The following is a 16,508-nucleotide window of genomic DNA, read 5'->3' on the forward strand; positions in this document are numbered from 1 at the left end:
CTTCCGGGAATAATGTACACGCACTATAACTTACCAACATCACGCGCACTCGATAGTCCCGCGAACCGTGTCATATCATTACAATGCCGGCGATCGTGTTTCAACATTTTAATCTTACGTACTCCGCTCTGTTTACTCGATATTTTTTGTACTATGCGTATTGTAATACAAACGTGAATATTATAATTTATTAAAAAAAAAATTTTAAAAAAACACGTTTTGTTGATTTTTTTCTCGTCGAAATAACTTTGCCTCTTCCTCCTTTTTCGTTCGTTAATCTACAGCATCTGTTGCTTTTAAATGTATTAATGATTCAACATTTTCGTCCGTTGCTTTGCGAGCACGACGAAAAGCGCTAGCGGAACGAAGCAGTGAAATTAAATATTAAAAAATTGCCGGTAATGTACCTACATTACACCGCGTAGACTTGGATTTTATAATTTACGCCGCGGTAAAAATGTACGTCGGAGAGACGCGCATTTACTGGCGATTGGATAAACAACAAATCCTGTGCAGACCATTTAGTCATCAGTTTGGATTATGGTTACGGTTGTGATACTAGAGTAGACGTTGAATCACTGCTTTCTAGAAGCAATACGGTCAGAGCGAAAATCTGCGCTTTACAACGAACTACCAACTGTAATATTATAGCACTGTTAAACATTGCACGTCGCCGTAAAGTGTCCGCACGACCGCGTCATTACTAGTCCAGAATTATCGCAAAGTATATTTATTAATATGGTATAGACTTCAAAATACACGATGGTAATATGTTCACAAGGCGAACTCTGAACAAAAAGAAAAATTATAGATGTTTAAGCTGGTTACAATGTTCGTAGTCCTGGAATATGAATCAACAAATTTTTAATTCACTGGAACATAATCTTGCTTACTTGCTCTCGCCGTAGACATACATATTTTGTTTTAATATTTACCCACAAACAAGTACACGAACAGTGTGTATAATGTGCACATAACTAATTATAATACATTGTTAAATTTTGCTGGGTAATTGAAGTTATAGTAGTTGATAAACTATTTTAGTTTTCGTTACGTACATACTAATTCATTTATTCGTGTTAACATAAAATTCTAGAATTATTTATTTGGTGAAAATGATAAATTTTTAATCAAATTGAACAAAAATGATGTAGACACGGTTGATCACCCAACTATTATTGGTCTATTATCTAAATGTTTTTTCAAAAATATCGTAGGTATATTTTAATTCTATTATCTAATATATTTATATTTAATGTTATATAAAATAAACTCGTTGATCTATGGTTTTTTTTCAATATGTTAAATAACATTCTTTAATAATAGACAAATATTTGTCACAAAAAATGTTATCACATATTTCATATATACGCCCAATGTCAATTTAAACAAGACGAATACATTTATATTTATAATTGCACATCTAAATATATAAGTTCATCAGGTCAACGAGTAAATTCCGAAAATATAGAGTGAAATACACTTATAAAGTGCGTTTAAATAATGTGCAATTCTAAAGCGCAGCTTAAGAACGCAATATGATTTATAAGCCGCTATGTTCAAAAATTTTTAATAAACATTAATAATATATAATTTACTTTTTGTTTGTGTTTGAAACGAAAAACGTTTTATGCCGTTCCTATTCATTTTAAATTAATTTAATAACTATTATCGTACAAATACTACACAGATTACCTAATGACTTCATATCAGGTATTATAATATGAAACTTAAAAATTATTATTTGTTTGAGTGATAAATATATTATAACCAAAATAAATTTGAATAATTGAATGATTGAATTTATCACACTAATATTATTTATTTTTTATTATAATTTTTATTAGATTTCCTAATGTGTTGTCCAACAACAGCAAAACAACTATATCAATAATGTTTTAAATATAAAGAAATATTAGTTTATCTACGAAAAAAACACGTTCTTTATAACGATTATAAAGACCATTAATCATCGACTGAACTACTGAATAAAAAAAGATAAATAACACTAATCAATATCATAATATTATGCGACTTCAGGCCGATAATATGAACCTAAAAAATGTCAATAGTATCCGATTTTTACCACTGATCATAAATAGTTTCAACAATCAATGTTCAGTTATTCATTATCTAATCTGAAATCTATCACATTACATTTTCAAGTTGATACAGACGATGTATCATATTATTATGTGTTTAGTCTTCATTCAACGTGCAAGCAAATAGGTAACAATACGTATTTAATTTATAATTCATTTTTACATTCGTGAGCTAAAGTACAAAATAAAAAAAAATACCTAAAACAAAATGATCGTTTCTCGGCATGTGTTGAGAGATATTTTGGTGATCTTCTTGATGGCTTCCATCCTGCACGTAAGCACAAGCAAATTTATAATGAATATTGCGTCCATTTTGTTTAACTTTTTATATGATTTTTCTTTCACCGCCGCCGGGTAACTTTTCCTTGTCCATAATGATACAGAATACTGTTATGAATTTATTAAATATCTTATGGTTAAATGATCTAAACATTATTAATACTCTATACACGATTTAATACATATCATTTAATTTATTTTTCTCAGAATTCCTGCTATGCATGCTGCTAGCATATCACATTATTTCTATTTGTTTACGATTATGATCATGAATTTATACTGTACGAAAATATAACTTTTAATGTTTTTCACTTTTTATCGTAAAAACCTATTCTAAACGCGTTTGTCTGTTTTGACAGCATTTTCTACATCATCAATCAAAAATAATTATTAATAATACTTGTATTACGTGACTAAAATACGTAACTAAAACTATTTCGTACACAATCAGCATATACTTTGATTAATTTATAACTCTGTGTGCAGTTAGGCATATGGTATTGATTACAGGGCTACATTACGATTCAGCAAATTTTGCGGAATCGTGTAGATCTTCATAATCATTTATAAACATAAACGATTCCGCATTATTTCAAATGCAGCGTTGCACGATCGTTAAAACCTGAACTCATTTTTTCCGTAATTTTGAACTGTGCAGTCATATGTTTTTGAATTACACGTGTAATTAGTTCGTGCAAACTTGGTTTAATGGATCTTTATACGAGATTCTCGTTGTATGGTATATAACACTACTATTATTATTTATTTTAATTTTAAAATTAATTTTGTTTTACATTTTTTAATTATTATTTGTATTGTGAAACGGATCAGTTTTTGTGTTTTTATTTCTATGTTCAAAGAATGTTATTTCAATAAACAATATTAACAATGTAACATTTCATGCAATAAAATTATTATTACCACCAAATATAAATTACTAGTACCTATATGAATCAAAACGTCTATACGTATGTAAAACATCTGTATTGACTATAAGTTTTAACAAGCATTTATAAACGGATGTTACAGCATTTGAAATCATGCGTAATCGTCCATATAAATACGGAATTTGCGAAATCGTTTATGTTTATAAATGGTAATGAAAATCTACACGGTTCTTCACCGGGTTTATAAGTATTGTTAGGTTTTTCTGTTCGCTTTTTAAAAGTAACATTTGCAAATAACTCAAACACATTCGACATGAATTATAGAATACGTAGATAATATAATATCTAATAGATTTAAATAAATAACATTATTCTAAATATTTCTGGGATACATTAATCAATATGAATAAATATTATGCTGTAAATCCAGATATTTTATTAGATTAATTTTCAAAGAAAAAAAATATATATATATGTATTATGTATACGCAAAATTACGGATTACGAAGTGTCAAGTTTATCAAATAATAATTAATAATATTTTTATTATAATAGTATAAATTTTGTTTTCTTTTTTAATACCCAATGGGTATTCTACGTAATCACATTTAAATAACGTTACATATATGTAAGGTTAAAATTATAAGATAAGGCAACATGCAATTAATGCCCCGTAGATTATAAACAAAAACTATATTGTTTACGCAAACTAACCAACAACTACATCCTCGACAAGCCTCTAATCAAATAAGTATAACTAAATATGAGATAATTTAGTGTTACGAAAAAAATTCACAGAAACCTAAACACTGATTGTACAATAACGATAACCACCGTTAATCACGATCTTCATGATTTTATGTGTTTTTCAACAACTATCATCAAGTCGTGGGCTCAAACTTGCAAACCATAATAATTACGATTTCAATACACATAATATGTGTTTTTCTCCATGTAAAACATAAAATTCACTGGTTTTTGGAGACCTATTTTGTACACGCATAGTTCGAATTCACTACGGAATTATTTTTAATTTTCAAAACGACCGTACACAAGTTTTTAATTTAATTTCAAGAAGCCAATCGTTCTTGAGGACTTTGCTAAAAAATCGATAATACTGAAACTGCAGCAACTAAACGTTTACGAGCGTTGAAAGTTTTAACGAGTGGAGTATCTTTCTGAGCATCCTTGCCCTAAATCCTATCCGCTCTGCACCCAAAAATACTTTACATACATATCTATAGTAAATTATTGGTTCAGTAGAATTTTTTTCTAGACAATATTTTGCTACGGAATTAGAAACATATAAGTGACAATTTTAATAAAAAAAAAATAATTTCAACGATGTTTCAAAAATATATGTTGGTCATGTACAGGATCGAGTACTCGAGTATTTAACGCTATTGCGGTATTTTAGATTTTTTCGGATGGGGAAAGACTTTAAAAATCACTCAAAAATAAGTTGTCCTAAAAATCTACATGGCATATCGATATTACTATAATTGTTGACATCTCATGGAACTGCTTTTAAAATTAACTGGAGAAAATGTTCACTGAGCATTAGTTTGAATATCGTCGATGGTTTTTTTTTGTTATTAGCATAAGTAATAAAATTGTTAATAACTGAAGTTTAATGAAAAAACTAATCTAATATTATCTTATACATTCTCATATAAACATATAATAATAACAAAAATTCTCGTATTATTTGTTATTATGATGATTAATAGCTATTATAAAAAATAACAACACATTATTTATGATTTATTTCAAAGAAAATAAATCACATTTTTATAATAATAAAAATTATTATTTATCTTGCATGTTTATCTAAAATAAAAAAAAATACATATTATGTCCTTACTGAAAAATTATGATTACTCGGAAAATAAAAAATTAAAACAAGAGAAAAATATATATTACCCAACATAGGTACATTAATAAAATACTATACTACTATAGTAAACATAATTTTTTTCTACAATTGAAACAGTCATTATTATATATTATTTACTTATTCATTTTGTATTTTATTTAATCACATTTTAAGTTATTAGTGAAATGAAGGAATGTATTGGTTTTAAAATGATGTGATTTTTTTTTTTAATTTATCTTATATTTCTGTGTACAAATAATCGACTCAACATGATCATCAAAAGAAGGAATTCTATCTGATAATAAAGTTTATTAAAGTTTTAATTATCTGGAAATTATTTGAATTTGTCATCTTATTTACAAATAATTGTGAATAACAAACAAAAAAAAACAATAATCATCAAAACTTGAAATTTTTACTCAATGCTTATATAACCGTTAAAGATAATGTAATTTTCAAACAATTTTGACCATCTTCTTGATATTTAATAGGTATTTGAATATTTTATATTTTCTTTTCTTCGTTGAATGTCAAATAATAAATAACTTAAGTTCAACAACAAATTTAGAAAGTTTAATACAGAGTTTCTCATACAACTTTTTTACTTGTAAAAAAATATGTTTAAACTTGTTTAAAAATAAATATTTTTTATAATTGTATGAGTTTTAGATGTTGACAAAACTCGATAAAAATTACGAAAATATTAACGTAAAAACTTGAAATGTAAGCTGAATACTTATACAAGCATTATTTGTATATAATAACAATCATAATTTTAACATACAATTTGAAATTAATTAAATCAAATTTCAATGGTTATACTAAAATGTAAATTATCTTAAAGCATTATAGCTGATCCAACCAGCCTTCTTCACTCAGAATCATTTTGTAGGAATTTCTTAACCACCAAAAACTGGTTTATTTAAAATCTGACTGATAACGATTGTATTTCACGCTTTTTAAGTATAACTGGCGTAAAGTACCTAACCTCCTACATTGAACCAATGAATAAATTATGGTAAAAAATAACAATACTATTTAACTACCAGACGTCAATAAAACATTAATAACAATAACGATTGTAAAAAGTTTTGTTAAACGTTTTCCTGTTGACCTTATCGGATTTTTCAAGTCAACAATGGCTAGTTCTTATCACACTAACCTTTTTTAATTATTTTTATAGTGCGTAACGGATTGAGGGTAAAGTGTAAAAATTGAATATTATTTGTAAGTTTTATTTGTAAGTTGTATACATTTCCGATACAATCGTTTCTTGCGTATCGACAGCAACATCGATGTATGCATGTAATTTATAATGATATACCATAACAATATTAACGCGTACAGTCATTGGATTGTTCAATAAGGCTCGTTTGCGATGATATAGGTGGTAGAAGTACTCGGTGGGCGTAGAAAAACCAGAATCAAGTGTGTGGCACTGAATATTGTATTATGAGGACGTTACAAATTGTATTATTTGCAGCCAGTGGAATGTAGAGTTGTTCGCCCGTCACTGATACAGTGCTTGGTACGAGATTTGGGTCAAATCGGTAAAAGAACCGTCGACTTGATATGTAGACCGTTGGTAATTGACGACCCGTTGAAAAACAAGCTCTTAGGAACCTCAAAGAAGATGAGATTCGATCCAAAGTCGAAAGATTTAAAAAAAAAAAATCAAGCAATAAAGCGTTTTACAAAAAAACGAACAAATGTATTTTGAAGAGAACCTAGATATTGACAGAGATTTCGAAGAAGAACATACTACTGTTATTATTAATTTAAAGTTGTACGTTAAACCTCGTACAATAATTATTTCACGATTATATTATTACGATGATGTATAAGGTTTTTATTTGTAATTCATAATCTAACCATAAATGTCGACTTAAATAAAAAATAGTTTCTTATTATGTTCACGAAAATATTTACCCATTTATTTTTAAGTATAAGTGTAATATTTTTTACTTTATTATTATATCATGATTTAAAAACGTAAATTATTCCGCAGTATTATTCCAAGCTAACCACGAATTGTTCCTAATACTTAACCACATGCCTTGTAATATACGATTTTGGAAACCGTATGGATTGTATTACTTCAATTTTAAGACTATATTATACTTTTATATCAGGCATTGTTTTTTGAAAAAAATAAAAAATTGTTTAAATTATCGTTTAACAGTCACAAAACCGTGTGTTGTTTTAAATTAAAAACAAAAAACAACTCTGATGTATTATTTTATCATGCAAACCGTCCAAAATCTAAAATGTATCACTGCGAAATAAACTGGCTGTCATATCCTATGAAACATATAGTGTACTACTTTGATATCCTTATTCGTCAAATATTGATTGTTGAATATTATTAAAATAGTACAACATAATAATATTGAACTTTTTTGAATACTCATATTTATTCTGTTGCTAGTTATTTCGGTAAGATTCAGCGATGAAAAATTTGTGTATGTAATATGTCTATATAATTTGCGATTTTTCATTGTCAAATAACGATCAAAGAAACTACGTACTTATATAATCATTTTTACCAAAAATGTACCTTTTACTTCTCTAAACCTTACTCCCAGTAACAAAATGAAATATTAATTGATTGATCTCTATTATTTAATAATATAATTAAATTGTATTATAAAATTTAAATAATATTTAATACATTTGATACATAAATAACATTTTCAAAAATGTTAACAGTAAACCCAGTTGATGGTTAGTATTTATGGTTTTTTACTTAAAAATACAAATACATACGAACCTACGGAGAGCATGTTGCACACGTGGAAAATCATAAATATGTTTTAAGACCTACACCGAGGTGAGTATATGGTAAAAATATAAAATGTGTACTGAATTGTTGGACACCATACTAAGAGTGCAAGGTTTAGTGCGTATACCAACGGAACGAAAATTTCACATGTGTGATACACGTGTGTATAATTATGTATCTCGACTTCCGAATAGTGTTATATAATTCTCATCTAGTAGTTGAGTATTCACACTAAGTCGATGAACACGTTCACGATACATAATTTTACAAATGTTATTAGTTCACGAGAGTAATAACACTAATTTTTTTCATTATTCGTTTAATTTTCATACTCCTTGATACGAGGCTAAAACGAAATTATTATTAAACTACATTAGTTTCAAAGTCCACTGCTGCTTCTAAAGTCGATACCGATGATGATGTAAGTTATATTTTCAAATAATATTGAATTTTACCATTTTATATAAATTCAATTCAATTATTCGATTACTAAACTTCTTATTTTGTTTAAGATTTCGTTAAATCACGCGTAACCGTTAAAAGGATGTAGTTGAGCATATCAAAAAAAAAAAAAAAAAAAAAATAAGCGGGGTATGTTTATTATTTATAATTATTTATAAATAAAATAGCTATTACTAATAAATATTTTTTTCCAGATATAATCATACTTGTCGGTATTGGAGAAGACATGTGAGAGCGATACTTATATCAACAAGGGCAATACCGTTTGAAAAAATCATGTGGTGATATATTTAATATAAAAATATATAAATATTAAAGAAAAATCTAACCATTTTGATTTATTTTATTTTACTAACAATGAAACTGCACTTTTATTGTTAAATAAATAATTATTCCGACTTAATAAGTCCACAAAGGTTTAGACAATGTTTCAAATCAATTATTCGTTAACGACTAGATTTAGTAATAAACCAAATAATAATAAACATGAGGTCTGATGGAATTAGAGAAACATAAAAAAGTTTGTGGTAAACATAAATGATGTAATCCTATAATGAACGCTAAAGCAGCTGAGAAATTTATTTATTTTAAAAATTTGAATTGTAACGAACGGGTACCGATTGTAATTTATGCAAATTTAGAATGCTGTTTAAAACGAACTGATAAAATAGAATCTAAAACTTATATTTCTCATATTCATGAACCTACGAGTTATGGATACTTGTTTAAAATGAACTTAAATATAATAACTGAAACCTTAATCACACAATTTAAAATTCCCCAAAAACTTTTATTTTAAAAAATCCTGCTAAAAATTATTAGATATCAATGCGTGCAATAAAATACATAAATGATATAAAATCAATATTCCTATGGAAAAACGTACAAATAAAAAACAACTTAAATTTGACGATGCAAAATTTTGTAATATAAGTTCAAAACCATTCAATATTATAAATAAATATAAATTAAGAGATCTTCACATTCTACCGGAAAATTTAAAAGGACATCATGTTTAGGCTGTAATTTTTAATTTTTTAGCGACCAACTTATCATTTGTTTTTATATTTCTGTCATAATTTAGTATATAACAGTCATTTTTATTCATGTGCTAGAATGTGATGATAATGAAATTCGTGTTATACCAAATTTATCATAAAAATACATTTCGTTTAGTAAACAAATCGAGGATGAGTTTTATATGAAGTTGATGGATACTTATCTTTTTATGGCTGAATCTCTGGATAGTTTAACCTTTAATTTAGCTAAACCCCAATTTCGAGAAACATTATAAATATTTCCGTTCGAATTGACATGATTATTCGAAAAATAAATTTTTCCTTTGATTTGGTTAACTGTTCTATAAAATTAGAAGAAAAATCATTACCTCATAAATCAGCTTTCTATAACTATTAAATGGATGAAAAATTTAGTGAAAATTATTTCAAGCGTGAGCTTGTACTATTTAATCAATGTTCGGTTTAAATTAATTAGATTAATATAGAGATTTTTATTTGCTAACAGACAAATAAATGTTGCCAATGAATTTGTAGTTAATGGCTTTAGTTCATCTATTATTTTATTCGGTTTTTAAAAACTGATTAATATTGATCTTATATTTTATAGTTAAATAATTATAAATAAATAATTTATAGACACATTGAACGTATTCATATTGTACATAGATATTGTATCTATTTAATTTTTAATAAATATTGTATGTACTTAATTTTTTAATATAGATAACTAATGTTTATGTATAATTTTGTAAAACTATTGTGTATTTTTTTTTTTTTTTTAATGTTATTACATTTTATTTTGTTATTTTGTCAAACTAAAGTATACTATACTATAAAAAAGTTCCAATTTTGTTTCTTTTTCTGATTTTTACCTATTTTAAATGACAGGGGACTGCAATACTTAAGGTAGCAATGCCTGCATAAAAAAAATAAATTTTACCGTATTCTGAAAAGTGATATTTTATTTTTTCTGTTATTTTATGATTTTCCACGGTAAAATCAAAATTTTTATTCAGGCGTGGCTGCCTTTAGAATTGAAATCTCCCTGTAAATGAAAAATATGGTAACAGAACATAAAATTACACTCTACCTACATCATTCAACATGACAACAATGGTCGCTATGTTTACTAATCGTTTTTATACGAGATTTATATTCAATTAAGGACATTCACTGAATTACCAACTATCCCTTTTTACAGCCACTTAATCCATAACGTTATCAAATTACTGTGTATGAAAGCTAAACTCATAGTTCAACAACAATAACTCAATCATCACATAGGAAAAATATTTTTTTCAACCAACGTTAGAAAAACAAGTGAATACTACCTACTCAACTATTACCCATGTCCAACCATCTCTAATACCTAATAATACCTAATAATATGTATGCACAAAGAACAAAAAACAAAACATTATGAAACCAATACATTGTAATACATTGTAGAACAATTTCAATCTAAAACATAAAAGTTATGAATTAAAAAAATAGTTCATTCGTTTATAATCTACTCACATACTTTTATATTCCACATGACTCAATTATCGGTATATCGATTCATGTATTTTTATATTTTAATATTGAGAAAAATAATGTGCCTAAAGATTTTCTATGGAACTGAAAAAAATTAATTAGCTTAGACGTGATACAATTACTTGTAAATATCTAACCTAATTAACGTTGTAGAATTTAATATGTGAACATTAAAAATAAAAAATAAAATAAGTATTCTATATAGTATAAAATGAGAATATAAAATGTTTTCACAAAAAGAAGATAACATCTAATTTACAGTACAATTAGTGGTTTTACTAAGATTAGTATTAGTATTAGATTTACTAAGTGTGTTTTCTAAGATGAACATGAAATATAGAGAGGCAAGAAATAACTGAAGGCTTAAATTTTTTAAATATGAATTGATTATCACCAGTGGCGTCATTTCAATTTTTTTTTTAATATGCATGGCGTATAGAGTAGGCCACTAAGCCTATCTAGAATTTTCAACTCAACAAGAATAAAATAATAATATTTTTACAATTTATTAATGACAATATAATAATAATAATGATATTTATTAAATCATTTAACTAAAAAAAGCAGGAAAGCCAAAGGTGATAATAAATATTGTAATAAAGCGTTTATTAGGTACAATTACAGTTGTATAGTTATATTTTTTGTTAATATTTAAGAGGATACCGACGCATTTTCATGCTTGCAAACTTATTTACATAAAAAATATCAACACAAAATGTTATTTAGATAATGTTTTAATATTTTCAATTATCAATAATTGATTATCATTATGAAATATGAATTACTGTAAATAGGCTAGCAGCTGATAGTTAATAAAAGCTGATAGATTAATTTCTAAGAATAAAATCCTGTTAACCTGTATTTTATGAATTTGTTATATATGTATATATTATATTTTTTTATCGTTAAAATTCACTTTTTTTTACGTTCTGTAATACATACAATTTATTCATGATTTGTTTTTTTGATAAAAATAAGCTCATGATGTACAAAAAGCAAAAATGTAGCAACCCTGCTGCATACACATATTATGATTTTTAAACGAAAAAACAAAGTCTATATTCGATGAATTAATATGAATCACAATTAATTTAACCACTCTTTTGTTGAATTCTTCAAACTCTGAAACTACAATTACTGATAGTCGTTCAAGGCCTTTTTTTTATAAACCGCGAAATATCACAACTAGAATACAATAACATCGCTATCGTATACCGTAATCATCAACGTCCCATCAAGGCTGTAACAATATATATATACACAAGTGTTTGTAAATAAAATACAAAGCGTAAAACGTATAATCAAAGTTAGTTTGTCGAAGATGTATGTTTTTATTATTATTTTTTATTAAATTTAAATTGCGAAAATTAAATAGGATATGAACCTATAAAGTACATAATTGATTTACCTTCAGTGCACGGTATTCGCCGAACGATTTCTATTTTTATTTGAATTCAATATTCTTTTGGTCACGAAAATCAAATCGAATCGATCGCGCATTTATGGCTAAAAGTATTGATGATTGGAGGAGTGCAAAAGCCACTCGTCCAACAGACAGCTTGGTCACTTGGTACTTTTCTGACCACAAAAAATCATTATTACATATTAATTGTATTATAATCATAAAGGAACACTTGAACATGCGTTGTTCTAAGTTTAATCATTTGGTTTTTACATATTGCATTCTACGTGTAGTAATTTCAATATTATTTAAGGAAAGAAAAATATAGTTTATTTTATGCTTCAAGTTTATTTCGTTTATTATTCATATTTTCTTTTCGACCGGGAGTTTTTTGTTGTATAAAGTTAAGATTAGGAACAAAATGTTATTCTAATACACTTTTTTTGGGGGATTAACGGCCTTTTAGAGTACACATCCAAAAATAGTGTCTCCATCTATAACAACTTTGCGCTAACATATGTCAATCTTCATCCGGTAGCTATATCCCTCTTAACACAATCCTTCCATCATATTCGGAGTTTTTCCAAAGGTCTCTTCTCTTTTGGATTCTATTTTAGAACCGTTTATATCATGGTTTCAGGTTTTCTCCAAGCATGATCTGCCCACTCCAGCCTTCTTCTATTTATCTCATTTACTGTACTCAGTACTGGTCACATACGATTATAATACACTTTGTTGTATAAAATAAATGGTAGTCAATACGTGAGAAATATATATAATTGGAATACATATGTGTGCATTCGAACTAATTACACCACTAGTACTGAATTTATTTTACATTTTGCGTAACGATTTTGACAATTTTATTTTGGAACTCATAAGATTCTGGCATTTAGTATCGTTCTTGAATTTGTCAATTTTAGTAAAGTAGTCCATTCAGTCGTATCTTACTACATTTGGAACCATTGTAATGTCAATATGAATTTTTTTGTTTAGCAGTTATATGGTTGCGATATTTCAGTTTCTCATATTTGACTTCTAAAGCTGAAACTATCGTTATTAGAACTGCATGACAGTTTAGTATTATATATTTTTTTCGATTATGGCATTATAACAACAGGCCCTATTTTTATGTGCACCATGAAATGTACTACGGTCTACAAAACAAAAATTTAATAATAATAAGCCAACTACTAGGAAATATGAGTGTTATTGAATTTTTTAAAATTTAATGCATACATATATATATTATGTATGTAATATATTCCTTTTTCTAAGAGAGTAGCGAGACTAAATTTTCATTTAAAGCAGTAAAATCAAGTGTGCAGTCCGAAATTGTACAAATAATAGGGCCTGTATAACAGTATTGCGTATCATTTCTGCTAAATTCAAGCGAAAATGCTATAAATCAAATATTGAATGTTCTGGAATTTGCTTTATTTTTACATTGAAGCCACGAATTACTAGTAATTAAACCAAATGCATGAACCATAACACGTAAAGCCCATTTTTTGGACTTTATAAAATCTAATCATCTGGTCACTCATGTCAACGATTTTATCAAAATATTTCATACATTTAATGTTACCCATTCACTAAAAATAGAAATTAGTATTATGAGAAAAATAAAAACCCGGGATAAATGATAATTGGGTAAATATTAATCACAAACATGATAACGGAGGTTTCTGTTAATCGTCAATCCTAATAAATAATTATTTATTGAAAACTTGGATCATTATGATGACCCGTAGGTCCGAAAGGGATACTATATCCGATTGCAATAACATTTTATACTGTACTGAATGAAAACTGATCGTATTGATTGACCGAAGACAGGTCTCGAACTTCGACTTGGGAAATTCTTAAGACCCGAGAAGAACGCGTTATAGACGAACGTGGCGAGACGTAACAAAAACGTCTCAAATCGGTCCATGTATGCGTGTGAATGACGACCAACTAATTGACCGTTCCAGGATTCAGATTTAATCCGATTTTATCCGGATTTCGGTTTCAATCCCCGATGGTGTTAGATTATTTTTGGATATGTCGAATAAAAATGTCGAATGGATTTTATGGAAAAAAAATCGAATGAAAATCGAGAGTGTGGATCGTCAGACGAATCTGAAAATCTGAATCGAAAGGATTAAATAAGATTTCAGAATCGGGCGGCCGGCGCTATCAGACACCCCCCCGCGGTTCCTCGTGCCCGTGCTGTGACCGCGCACGCGTGTGCCAATCAAGTCCTAGTCGATGTGTATGCACAAAACGTTTTGGCTCTCATACGAGTTTTTTTTTTTTTTATGTCAGAACGCGTCCGGGGCCGCCGTCGGTACCGGCCACGACGGTAACGAAGACAGCGGCGGAGCGGAAGACCCGACGACCGCGCAATCGCCGTCGCTGGTGGACAGGATGTCGAGCGTGATGAACAGCGTCAAGCAGCAGGCGACCGAGACGCTGGACAGCGCGGGACACGCGCCGGCGCCCGTGCTAAACAGACTGCAGGGCGGTGGGCCACGGTACAACACTGAGAACAAGTTGCTGGGCGCGAACGCCCTGGACCGGCTGCAGGAGACCAAGGGCCGCACCGTGGCCGCGGCCAAACGGGTGATGGACGAGACCGTGCACAAGCTGCAGTCGACCGTGGACGACATACGGCGCACCGTCAGCGGCGACGACTGGGGCGACGTGGGCGGCGACAAGAAGATCAGCAACGCGCTGGACAGCCTGTTCCGGGCGGTCGGCTCCGAGAGCAAGGCCATGTTCAAGTACGCGTCCGACGCGCTCAACGAGACCGCGGAACGGGCCAAGGCGGCCGTCGAGCGAACCCAGACCCGACGGCCTCCGCAATGAGATCGCCGCATCGATAGTGCAGTTGACTGTTGCCGTGTCTCGACCGGACCGTCCGCAGTCCGTTACATTAGCGCGTTACAGTTGTTCGAATAATACCGTTTTTTTTTTTCGCGCTTACCACGATCGTCACGACAGAAATAAAAATCACCGCGTTCCGCACGTAGCGATCAGTGCGCGCGCGTACAAAGTTGTAGGGTACCGTCGATAGTTGTACTACCGACGGAGACTGTTCGCCTCTTACCGATAATGCCTTTTACCCATGACGTGCGTGCTACGCACGTCGTATCTCGTCCGCCTTCGAATCGTAATCATAAGCAATAACTGTAACACAATTATTTCTCGCACGTAACATTATTTCGAACAAATTGTTTGTAGAATTTACTAAAATATACGTTCGTCGTCTCATACGCTGTCATATTTGCTTGTTTTTTTTTTCATTCTCTTATCGCGATGTTGTGCGAACATTTTACCGAGAAATGTTTCACGCACACTGCGGTGATGGGAACAAGTAGTTTTTTTTATCATTTTAACGTGGATTTTGAAATTTGAATGCCCGGAAATATGAACTATCCGGATATTCTATAAATTTAAACACTTTTCACATAAACATTCAAACCGATATGACGATTATTTTTATTTTAAAAATACTTTTCAATCATAATTTGTCGTGTTTGAACAAAATATAATTTTATTGTTTCGCCAAACGTCCGGTACAAAAAAAAAAAATATACGAAATATTCGAATACCGAATGCATAACCTTTTGGAAGTATAACAAACACGCGTATACTCGTATTGTATATGATTTTCGTGTGTAACCAAGACAACATAATACCTACTTAAAGTTCAGTACATACATATAAAACATACGCGTGATACACGTTAACTTAAAATTGAATTTTATTTATACCTACACAATTATATTTGTTTATCGAACTCAAATACTTATAAAATATTTCAAAATATTAACATTACACGAAATACTTGAATACATGTATGGTTATTTTATATAAATTAACATTATTTTTTCCTGAGAGTTCGTTTTATAATTGCACTAAACTGTAATCCGGCTATTTTCTCGTCTCTACAATAGTTACTTAAATAATAACTTTCAATTACACAGATTCAAATTAATTTACACCCATGAGTCTTAGTTCCACAGGCTTGAAAATAATTCAAACAACAATAGACCTACCCCATACTTACCCAATATTCTGTCATAAATTTTTTTTACGCAGAATTAATCAACGAATATTCGTAAATGAGCGTTTTCTTTTACGTTTAAATCTATGATACATTTCAAACCCTTAAT

At 29.2% G+C, this 16,508-nt stretch overlaps 1 protein-coding gene and 1 long non-coding RNA gene across 2 annotated transcripts; both read left to right on the forward strand.

Moving 5' to 3' along the window:
- Positions 1-2,185: 2,185 nt before the first annotated feature.
- LOC112689644 lies at positions 2,186-15,615 on the forward strand. The gene is made up of 2 exons (XM_025563450.1): positions 2,186-2,376; positions 14,656-15,615. The coding sequence occupies exons 1-2, from the start codon at positions 2,311-2,313 to the stop codon at positions 15,196-15,198; spliced, it is 609 nt and encodes a 202-aa protein (XP_025419235.1). The 5' UTR covers positions 2,186-2,310; the 3' UTR covers positions 15,199-15,615.
- Positions 7,820-8,518, forward strand: LOC112689646. The gene is made up of 2 exons (XR_003149136.1): positions 7,820-8,347; positions 8,439-8,518. It is a non-coding gene; the product is annotated as an uncharacterized LOC112689646 (long non-coding RNA).
- Positions 15,616-16,508: the final 893 nt, after the last annotated feature.

The sequence above is a fragment of the Sipha flava genome, unplaced genomic scaffold, assembly GCF_003268045.1.
Source record: "Sipha flava isolate LNK unplaced genomic scaffold, YSA_version1 45_pilon_pilon, whole genome shotgun sequence".
Classification (NCBI taxonomy): domain Eukaryota; kingdom Metazoa; phylum Arthropoda; class Insecta; order Hemiptera; family Aphididae; genus Sipha; species Sipha flava.